Genomic DNA, 10,974 nt, shown 5'->3' with positions numbered 1-10,974 from the left:
CAGGGACAGTGAGTGAGTCTCAGTCCATGGTGACAATGAGTGGTAGTGACAGTGAATGTGTGTCGCTCGGTGGTGACAAAGATCCATGACGCATCCATGACGTCATTGAACACCAACACCAAACTCCCTGCTGTCGTGTTGATGCTGACTCACAGCGACCCCACAGGACAGGGCAGAACTGTCCCTGTGGTTTCTGAGACTAACTCTTCATGAGAGTAGAAAGCCTCGTCTTTCTCCCAAGGAGTGCCTGGTGGTTTCGAACTGCTGACCTTGCGGTGAGCAACCCAAAGAGTGACCACTGTGCCACCAGGGCTCCGACATCACTGAGTAGCACTTGTGAAAATGTTTGGCCTGGCAAAAAAATCACATAAAGAAATAAAGAAAAAAAACATAAAACAAGGACTCAGGGTCCTTTGAGGCATTCAGAGGGAGGCCAGCAACAGCTCCAGATCTCAATGGGATGAAACCACACACACACACACACACACACACACACACACACACCCTTCTCAGCCATGCTCCTGGTTTCGGCTGGCAGCTGAGGCTCTGGGTGGGTCATCCTGGCTGGCTGGGAAGGGCAATGTCACGGGGACTTGGCAGCCCGCCTGAACTTTGAACCTACCGGCAGTCAACCATGATCTACAAGGCATCCAAGAAACTGGCTCTTGGAAACAGGGCTCCAGGCCTGGAGATTTACCGGGAACAGGCAGTGCCAACCCAACCCACCCTACCCCACCCCACCCTCGCGTCCACCCTTCCCTTCCAAGGTTTTCCAAAGCCCAGAGCAATGAGGATATCTGAAAAGGCTCCCTTGGAAACCTGGGAAGTGGGTCCAGCCCAACAATAATCACCCACCCCTCTCCCTCCTGTTGCCACGTTAGGTGCCGCCCAGCCGGCTCTAGCTCACAGCGACCCTCGCACAACCGAACGAACACCGCCCGGTCCCGCCACCCTCACCACTGCCCATCGTCGCAGCCACGGTCAGTCCACCGTGTCGAGGGCCTCCTCCTCCTCGCTGCCCCTCTACTCGACTGAGCATGGTGTCCTTCCCCAAGGGCTGCTCCCTCCTGACAGCACGCCCCAAACACGCCAAGCCCAGTCTCGCCACCCCCGCTCCTGAGGCGTGCCCTGGGTGCACATCTCCCAAGACAGATCCGTCTGTTCTTCTGGCCGTCCGTGCAGCTCTCAATACCCTTTCAGCACCATCCCTCAACGTATGGGTGCTTCTCCGGCCCTCCTTACGCCCCGCCCGCCCGCCCGGCTTTCCTGTGTGTGCAAGAGGAATGAAAACAGCGCGGCTTGGGGTCGGGCTCATCCTGTCTTCCCAGGGACAGCCCTGCCTCTCAACCCTGTCAAGAGGGCTTGTGCAGCCCGGAGGCATGTGGTGGTTGATGTCTTGACCACTGCTTCTGCGAGCTTCGATGGTGGATCCAAGGGAAAGGAAGTTACTAAATGACCCACGTAAACTATAAAGGTTGTCGGTGGGCTAATCCCTCTGAAGTGGGCAGCCTGGCCCTCCTTCCAGGTCGGCTCTTACCCTGAAAGCGCTGCTGAAAGCTTCACCACCGTGGTTGACCCTGCTGGTGCTGGCAACAGTCGTGCCACCGCTTCCAGCCACCACAAACGACAGACCAACAGACTAGAGGTGGGGTGAAAGGTGCAGCTTGTAGACAGCTGCACCCCAGCGTAATAAACGACCTTTCCACATAACCGTAACACCACCAAAGCCAGCCAGGGACTTCACCACCCAGGTTCCTGCGCAGTTAGCCATGACATTGTGGCCAGTGGTATCGACGGGGACATCAACTGGGCATTACTGAAAAGCATTTGCCCTCCTAGGAAATGGGGTAACAGTGAGAAGAGCCCACTCGCTTTCCCTCCCCCATCCTTTCCCCTGCCACAGGTGTGAAGGTGAAGGCTGGAGCCGTGGCAGCCACCTTGTGGCTGGGAGGCAGCCAGCATGGGCTGATGGCCCAGCCCATGGGAGATGGCAGAGAGGAAACCCAGAAAATGAGGAAGTCACCCAGTGGGTCTGTGATGGATCGATCGCAGGCAGGGTGAGCAGTCTCACGGGTTCTGACGGGACGGCACAGTCGCCTCTGACCCCAGAGCCTTGTTCTTCCCACCTCACAGTGCTGCCTCCTCAGGAGGGAGGGAGGCAGACAGGGGTGGGGCCGTTGGGAAGGGGATATCCCCTGGGTCTGGGGAAGACAGGAGAGGACTGTGGGAAATGTGTCCCCAAGGGGGTCACCTGCTACTTTCAAACCTCCAGAGCAGCCCCCCTTCCCCACCCCCTGCTGCCCCGTGCCCACCGGTTTAAGAGATGCATCTGTTTCTGTGGTTCCTAAGCTTTTACAACTGTACCTTGCATGTAGCAGGGGCAGCGAGTGCCTGTTGATTTGGGAGAAACCACGGATGCCACTACCATCAGGAGGGGAGGGAGAGAAAGGAAGAGGAGAGCAGGGTAGAGTGGAATAGAACTTCCCATGTGAGTTCCTAAGGCTGTCAACCTTATGAGAGCAGAAAACCTCAGATCTCTCCCACCGAGCAGCTGGTAGGTTAGAACGGCTGACCTTGTGGTCAGCAGCCTGTGTTAGCTTGGATTCTCTAGATGCAGAACCAGTGCCCCTTCCTGTTTCATAAAGAGAGATTTATACCAAGACATGGCTTACTCGCCATGTTAGAAATGGGTCCGTCCAGTACAGTTTGAGTCAGGTGTCTCCTGACTTGTGGGAGCTGAGGACCAGGAAGCAGGAGGATGAAGCAGAGACAGGGGAGGGGGGCACAGGCTGGTGGATGCAGAGGTAAATGAATCTGCCCTGGGTCATCCACAGACAGCTGCTGGGATGAGCAGGCCCTGCTATGGGAGCTGGTGGACCCAAATGCAAGAGCCAGCTCGGACAGAATGAGGAAGGCCAGAGGGGCTTGACTCTGCTCAGTCTCTCTCTTTCACAAAGGGCCACCCCCAAGCAGGGGTGTGCAGGCTGTGACCTGATTGATAAGTTGGACTCTACCCCTACCCTGACTCAGGAGGGTCTAGGTGACGTCCTCCCTCACCACCACACCCCCTCAACTTAAATCTTTAAAACCTTACCAACTTGCTGAGCAGAGATGCCAAGATGTAGCCTCCCTCCCTCTCTAACTAGTAGTCTGCCTGGCTATTAAAGGCTTCTAGTTTTCACCCCAGCTGATACTCTGGGGAGCCCCGGGCTGGTAACTCCAGTGGCAGAGAACTCGGGAGAAAGGCCTGGCAATGTGTTCTGACCCTTCGGGCCTCAGAAGCCCTCCCCACGCCCCCCAGGGCACAGTCCTCTGGACACACTGCTGCTGCTCAGCATCCGATTACCTGTGGGCACTTTGGGTTTCCTGGGGCAGCTGCCTGGAGTCCAGGGGCATGTGGGAAAAGACCCTGGACCCTGAGGGGACTGGAGTCCATGTCGGCCGGTCCTATTGCAGAAGACCAGCCCCCCTAGATTAGACGGAGTCTCTGACCAAGTCAAGGAGGCCCTCAGAACTGAAACTCCTGTGGGATGGGTGGAATTGTGTCCCACACACACACCAAAAAAAGCATACCTTGCCATCCTAACTTCTATGCCTGTGGAGGATCCCAGGGGATGCAGGATCCCAGGATACATGCTCAGACGCTAACCAAAAGGTCAGGAGTTCGAACCCACTCTGCCACTCTTTTGAAGCAGAGGAGGTGGCAGTCTGCCTCCGGAACATGACCGCCTTGACCAGCCGACAGGGACAGTGACACTCTGCCCCAGAGGGGAGCTATGGGTCAGAACCACCCCATTGCAACAGGACTGGTGTCTCATTTTCAGGGACCACCACTTGCCTGTCTATCGTACTGCGGTGGCTCACGTGTGGCTGTGTTGCTGGGAGCTGCACCGGCGGCATTTCAAATGCCCGCAGGGCCACCCAGAGTGAACGGGTCTCAGCGGCACTTCCTGAGTCAACACAGACTATGAAGGAGAAATAGGCTGCCCCCTTCACGGGAAGTGGCCCCTGGAAACCGTGTGGATCACCGAGGGACCCTGTCAGGGAGGGTGCCGGCAGATGAGCCCCTCAGGCACCCAACCTGCCCGGTGTGTGGCTGCAACTATCGGCTCAAACAGACCACAACAATGGCGAGGACGGCGCGGGACCACGCAGCATTTCATGCTGCTATCCGTAGGATCACTACGGGTCAGAACTCAGAATTGACCCAGCAGCACCCTAAGAGCAACCAGCAATAGGAAATGGGGAGGACTGGACCAACGGTGGAGCCCCCATGGTGGAGTGGTTAGGCATTGGGCTGCGATCCACATGGTCAGCAGTTCGAAACCACCAGCAGCTCCTCCCTCGGGAGGAAGACTGGGCTTTCTATTCCCATTAACAGCTACCATCTCAGAAACCCATGGGGCTCGATATGAGTCAGCACCAACTGGGTGGCAGGGAGCACCAAGCTGGGAGAGATTATGGCTGTCAGGGGAGGGAGCGAGCTGGACTTGTCTCCAGCCCTTGGTTGCCATGTGCCTTTGGGACGGCCAAACCTTACCATTTCCTTACAGCAGTCTGTCAAAATCTACAAGGTGACTGCTGTCGTTCTTAGATGCTGTCCGATTGGTTAGAACTCCTACTGACCACAGACCCAACAGAGGGAAGCACTGGCCAGTCCTGCGCTCATTGCTGCAGCCTCTGTGCCCGTCCATCTCCTGGAGGGTCTTCCTCTTTCCCACTGACCTTCTTGCTTTACCAACCATGATGCTCTTCTCCAAGGGCTGGCCCCTCCTGACGGCACGTCCAAGGGATGTGTGATGAGCCCTCCCCACCAACCCCCGGCCCCTTCTAGCTCCCATGGAGCTCATGGTCCATGTGGTGGGAACACCTTTTCTAGGAAGGCCACCAGAGAGCTCAGATGAGGGTTCCCTTTGTGGGTCTGGGGCTGTAGTTGTTGCTGAGTGTGTGTCCATTCCTTTCCCTGGGAGGGGCCAGCCTGGCACATGCTTTGCCTGTCACTCCCCTAGCAGGCTTCACTCACGGATAAGCTTGGGGCTAAAGGTCGCCTCTGAGACCACTCCTTAAGGCTACACAGAGGGTCACATGCGCTCCAGGGGGGCCCCCTCACCCAGCAAGGACACCACAATGATCCCCAAGAGCCTGGCAGCAGGCCCCCACACAGCAGGAGCTCAGTAGATGTCTGTGTACTTCCTGCAGTTGAGCCTGCTTTGCCCAGTGGTAGGGTGTCAACTTGGCTCATCCAGGATTGGCAGGCACTTAGGACCAGGTAACCCTCCAGGAGGTGTCCTCCCAGTGGGATCTGCTGTGAGCAGCCAAGCAGTTGGAAGAAGCTTAGGGTGGGTTGAGATTGAGGGGGCATTTCCTGGGGGTGTGGCCACCTCTCTTCTTGCAGGTCCAGCTACTGCATTGGGTTCATCCACTTCTGTTTCTGGGGATGGAAGCCAACGGTCCACCATATTGCTGGTCAATGCTGGGAGCCATCAGAGTCTGCCCTCTGGCCCGCCTCTCTTAGACTCATTCATCTCCATATCTGCTTACAGGGATCTTCCCGCTTCATCAGCCCCAGCAGCTACACAAGTCAGGAGAAACCTCTGGCTCTAACATCTGACCCATGGACGTGAACCAGACTGGATTTACCCACTTCTACAACTGTGCCAGCCACTTTCCTGATATAAATTTACTTTGTTGTTGTTGGTTCTGACTCATAGGCACCCTGTACACAACATACTGAAACACTGCCTGGCCCCATGCCATCATCACGCTTGTTGTATGTTTGCATCCACTGTTGCAGCCATTGTGTCCGTCCAGCTTGTCTAGGACCGTCCTCTCGCTGGCCCTCCACTTGACCAAGCATGATGCCCTTCTCCGGGGACTCGTGTCTCCCGAGAGCATGCCCAAAGTAGGTGAGATGACGGCTTGGCAACCTTGAGGAGCATTCTGGCTGTACTTCTTCTAAGACAGAGGTGTGGCTTCTTTTGGCAGTCAGTGGTACTTGAAACATTGTTTGCCAGCACCGTAATTCAGAGGCATCCATTTCCCTCCGGTCTGCCTTATTCAATGTCCACCTTTCACAGGCACGTGAGGCAACTGAAAACACCTGATTTGGGTCAGGTGCACCTTAGTCTCCACAGCGACAGCCTTCTTCTTCCACAGTTAACAAGAGCTCTGGCGCCCCAGATTTACCCAACACCGTGTCTTGACTGCTGCTTTCTTGGTTATTGATTGTGGATCCAAGCAAGATGAGATTCTTGACCGCTCCGATCCTTTTCTCCGTGTATCATGATTGGTCCACTTGTGACAACTTTTATTTTCTTGACATTGAGTTGCAATCCCTACAGAAGGCTGCCACCCTTCATCTCCAGAGTGAATGCTTCAAGTCCTCCTCCCTTTCGGCAAGCAAGAGCGTGTCATCGTTTACGTATACACAGGGGAGCATCGTTGAGTTTACTTCTCTAGAGAACTCAGGCCCACACAAGGTTGGTGGGAATACATCTCTGTCAATAGCCTATTGAGATGGCTGTATTCAGTAGCCGCACATAAGTTCATCTTGACAATGCCATTTGTCAATTTAGATGAGGGACCATTGTATGCAGCTAATCCTGGCTGCTTGGTCCACCTGCAGGAGAGCACGCAGGCTTTCTGACATGAAGACAATGCCTTGTGCTGATGTCATGCACCCCATTATCCTGAAGAAGCTCCTCTGTGAGCCCCACAATTACCTGGAGGGACAGCTGGATGGAGGGAATAATAGAGCCAGCACTTTGATTGGCACTTGCTGTGACCCAGATACACAACAAATGCAAACAAGACCGGTTGCCAGCAAGTTATTTCAGACCCTCGGTGCCCCACCTCCCCCCACCACGACCGCACAGCATCGAACTAACCCCAGGGTTTTTTTCTGGCTGTAATCTTCACAGAGGCTCAAAACCAGGCGCTTTTTTTTTTTTTTTTTTTTTTTACCAAGGTGCCCCATACAGATTCGAACCTCCAACCTCATTAGCAGTCGAGTGCAAACCGTCCTCATCACCTAAGGAGCTTATGTCTATTCCCTGGCTCAGTCCTCAGAGGTGGACTATCTTACGGTCACCATTTCACAGCTGAGGGCACGGCAGGTCAAAAAGGAGAAGGGTCTAAGACGGTAGAGTGGGAGTTCAAACCCCCGTCATCCGACGTCAACCCGTGTCTCCAGGAAGGAGCCAGGAGAGGCGGGAGAGGCTGCCTCGGTTTGCACCGCTTGAAGCAAAATGACAGCACGACGGGGCATTTTGTTGGTTGGGAGCAAAGGCCAAATTCAACAGCAACAGCCCCCTCGTTCTTACCTCTCAAGTGTTTTGAAAGACTGGATGATATCCTTTGCGTGTCCCCAAAGAAAGTAAACCTAGATGGAAAGAAAAGACGAAAAGAGAGACGTGTCATTCGGAAACGCCCCTTACGTCAGCACACCTGAGAAGCACTAACACAGGTCTGTGGCGTCCCAGGCGGGAGCTGTGCAGAAGGGGCTCTCGGAAGGCAGAGGGTAGGAGGTGGAATGGTGCTGCAATCCATTGGGGATGTCTGCTGCGGAATGGGTGTGGGTTTGGGGACTGGCAGCCTGCCTGAGACACCATGGGCAGGAGCATAGCAACTGTGAGGATGGTACAGGACCACACAGTGTTTCATCTGCTGTGCCTGGGGCCGTAATGGGTCAGAACTCGCTCGAAGACAACTGTGTGCCCTGTCCAGAAACCAAACGTGGAGGAGCCCAATTCTGAAGAACAGGGCTGATCCATGTCACTCTTTTCCTTCTGAGGCCCAGTCTCCTGGATGGGGCCAACAGTTCATGCACTTGGCTGCTCACCAAAAAGTTGGCTGTTGGAGCTTCCCCAGAGGTAGCTCAGAAGAAAGAGCTGGCAATCTTAATTCAAAAGTGGCAGCCACTGAAGCCCTCCACATTCTGAAGCCACGGAGGCTGGATGAACCTCTGAAACCATGGCCCTCAGATCCTCCTTGAACCCTAAGCCAACATATCCCCCTGAAGTCTCCTGACAAAACCAAACCGTGCATTAGCTGATCAGAGGGGGAAAGGTGGCATGATGCTCTGGAGAACTACTGGTGTGGGGTCCATGGACAACCGCAACTTGTGGGAGGAGATCGGGAACTTTGGGAGCAGCAGGGTTCTGTGAGTGAGGGGAGAACGGCTGATAAGGAGATGCTGCTGTTGTTGGTGGCGTTGGGTGGGTCCCGACCCATAGCGGCCCTGTGCCCATCAGAACAGAGCACCTCCCGGGCCTGCGCCATCCTTGCCGAGTCCCGGCCTTGGGACTGCAGGAAACCTTTCTGGGTCTGTGACATGGCTTGGAAAATGAGACCCCCTTGGAGAGTGCTGTGAGTAAGCCCCAGGAGATCATGCAGGCAGACCACATCTGAAATTCTCCCTCCGTGTTGGCTCCCATGCACTCAACTCATTCCCTGGCATTACTGAGCGCTTACTGTGTACCAGGCATGATTGGCATTTATTGAGCACCTGCTGTGTCCCAGGCATCTCTGTAATTGTTACAATGTTTTAGGGCCTCGTTTAAGACACAGACTCATCATGAGCACCTACTGTGAGCCCAGCCCCACTGGACACTTGATACATTTGTCTCACTTAAGCTTCAGGCTGCCGTGATGGTCTAATAGGGAGAAGTTCAGATGGCAGTTTTAAAGGTAGACTTTCACATATCTCTTCTGTGTTGTTTCCCTGAAAGGAGCCCTGGTAGCCGAGCGGTTACCTCTTGAGCCACTAACCTCAAGGTCAGCAGTTCAAAACCACCAGCTGCTCCTCGGGAGAAAGAGGGAAAGGAGGAAGCTCTCTACTCCCGTAAAGAGTTACCGCCTGGGAAACCCACGGGGCAGCTGCACCTTGTCCTTTAGGGTGGTCAGAGCTGACTGGATGATGTGAGTGTGGTTTCATTAAGACTGACTGCCCTGATCTGGGACACACTTCCAGTATTGATGAACGCCAAATTGCATGTCTTTGCTTTGTTAGTTTATTTTTTAAAGCACTTTTACTGACATCTGACTCCCACACAATTCAATCTTTGGGTGTGTTAAAAAGAGTGTAGGACGGCCACTAGCATCAATTAGAGAGCATTTTCTTCATTCTCGTTCTCGTTGGCTCCCCTTCCCCGCCCTCCAGCGTCCGCTGTCATAACCCTAAGAACTATTCACTGGGTGGCTGTCTCTCTCAACTGCCTCTCTCAGGGTGTCTGCCTGGATTCCAGATAAAGAAAAGCAAGCGATGCTTCCCATAAAGGCGACGTGGCACCCACTGCCAGGCTCAGGGTTCACTGTGAACTGCAGGACTCGGAAGAGAAGAGCAGGGGCCCTCTCTGTAAAACCCGGACAAACATGGGCATGCCCATGAAAAAGAAAAAGTTGAAATGGCAGATCTTTTCTTGATTTTTTTTTTCAAGCCAGCTTGCACGTCACTAAAAGGACCCGAGTCAGTGCTGTTGTTTTCACGTTTCCTCCTTTGACAGCCGCGCAGCACAGGGCTTAGCACTGAGGGGTTTTCGCTCCTCGTTAAACCCGATGGGGTTTTGTTTGTTTCGTCTGCAGGGTTTTTAAGGCTGTGACCTCTCTCTCTCTCTCTCTAACTTTCTTCATGTCCATTTCCCCCTTTTGTTTGTGGGTAGAATACATATGAGGAATACGGTATCTCCTCTCTGTGGCTGTCCAGGCAGCTCATCAAACCAGGGACAGGGTCCTACCATCACCACACACACACACACACACACACACACACACACACATGTGCTCCTTGTTTCTGCTTTTTCTCTTTTCTCTCCCACTCTCCCTCCTTTACTCTCCTGTCCCTCTCTCTGCCCCTTGCCTCACTCCCCACTCCCCCTCACCCCCACCCCCACAGCAAGACCCTGGCCGCGTCATGTCTTTAAAGCCTTATTCTTGGCTGTAAAAGCCATTTTCCTTTTTTTTTCCTCTTCCTCATTTATAACAGTGGTGTCGTAAGATATTTAACTCGACGAAACTGGCTGACTGTGCTAAGTATAATGTGCTCTCGTTTTGTCCAGGTCTTAAGGTGTTTGACAGACTCCTCGTGGTCTTTTAAGGATGCATCATACTCCCTCGGAAGATCAAGGATGGCAGCCTTCAGGATGGATCACAGCTCAACGCCAAGACGGCCAAGACCCTCACAACTGGACCGTCAGGTCACATCATGCGGACTGGAGAAAAGGCTGACGTCCTCAAGGGTTGTCCTCCTTGACCCACAAGCAGTGCGCGTGGAAGCGGCAGTCAAGAGATCAAAGGACGAGTTGCATTAGGTCCATCTGCTGCACACGACCTCTTAAGGGTGTTGAATAGCAAGGATGTTACTTTGAGGATGGAGGGGCGCCTGGGCCAAGCCACGGTGTTCCCCATTTCCTCACATGCGTGTAAACGTTGGGCATTGACTAAGAAGACTGAAGGAGAACCCCTGCCTTTGAACGGTGGTGCTGGAGAAGAACGTGGACTGCCCAAAGGCCAAGCAAGCCTGTCTTGGAAGAAGTACGGCCGGAGTGGTCCTTAGAGGCAAGGGTGGGGAGACTTCGTCTTAGATCCTTTGGACACGTTGTAGGAGAGACCAGTCCCTGGACGAGGGCATCATGCCTGGCAAAGCCGAGGGGCGGCGAAGAGGAAGACCCTGAGGGGACAGATTGACGGAGCGGCTGCCACAGCGGCTCAGGTACAGGGACAATGCGGAGGACGCGCCGGACGGGGCAGTGTTCCCTTCTCTCGCGCACAAGGTCACTATGGGTCAGGACCAACGGGATGGTACCTGGAAACAATGTTTCCTTGTGTGAATGTGCCAGGGATTGTTGCTCCATCCCTCTATTGTCAGAATATTAGATCTTTCCACCTTTTGCTATTATAGAGATTGTGGCATCCGGGCGCAGCAGAGCACCGATGGATCATGCAATATTCCTCTGATTCCTGGAGGCTTCCACACCC

General features: G+C 54.2%; 1 protein-coding gene across 1 annotated transcript in view; it reads right to left on the bottom strand.

Annotated features, from left to right (window-relative positions):
• OTOP1 (otopetrin 1) overlaps positions 1-10,974 on the bottom strand; it is a gene marked incomplete at its 5' end in the record, with an annotated part of 30,439 nt that overhangs the window by 7,956 nt on the left and 11,509 nt on the right. Inside the window, one exon of the mRNA XM_004715137.1 lies at positions 7,323-7,381. Coding sequence (XP_004715194.1) covers positions 7,323-7,381 — 59 coding nt within the window. The remainder of the gene's footprint in view (positions 1-7,322; positions 7,382-10,974) is intronic.

The sequence above is a fragment of the Echinops telfairi genome, unplaced genomic scaffold (assembly GCF_000313985.2).
Source record: "Echinops telfairi isolate 266 unplaced genomic scaffold, ASM31398v2 ScPeMD7_28;HRSCAF=97, whole genome shotgun sequence".
Taxonomy (NCBI): Eukaryota; Metazoa; Chordata; class Mammalia; order Afrosoricida; family Tenrecidae; genus Echinops; species Echinops telfairi.
This window is presented reverse-complemented; position numbering and strand designations above follow the sequence as displayed.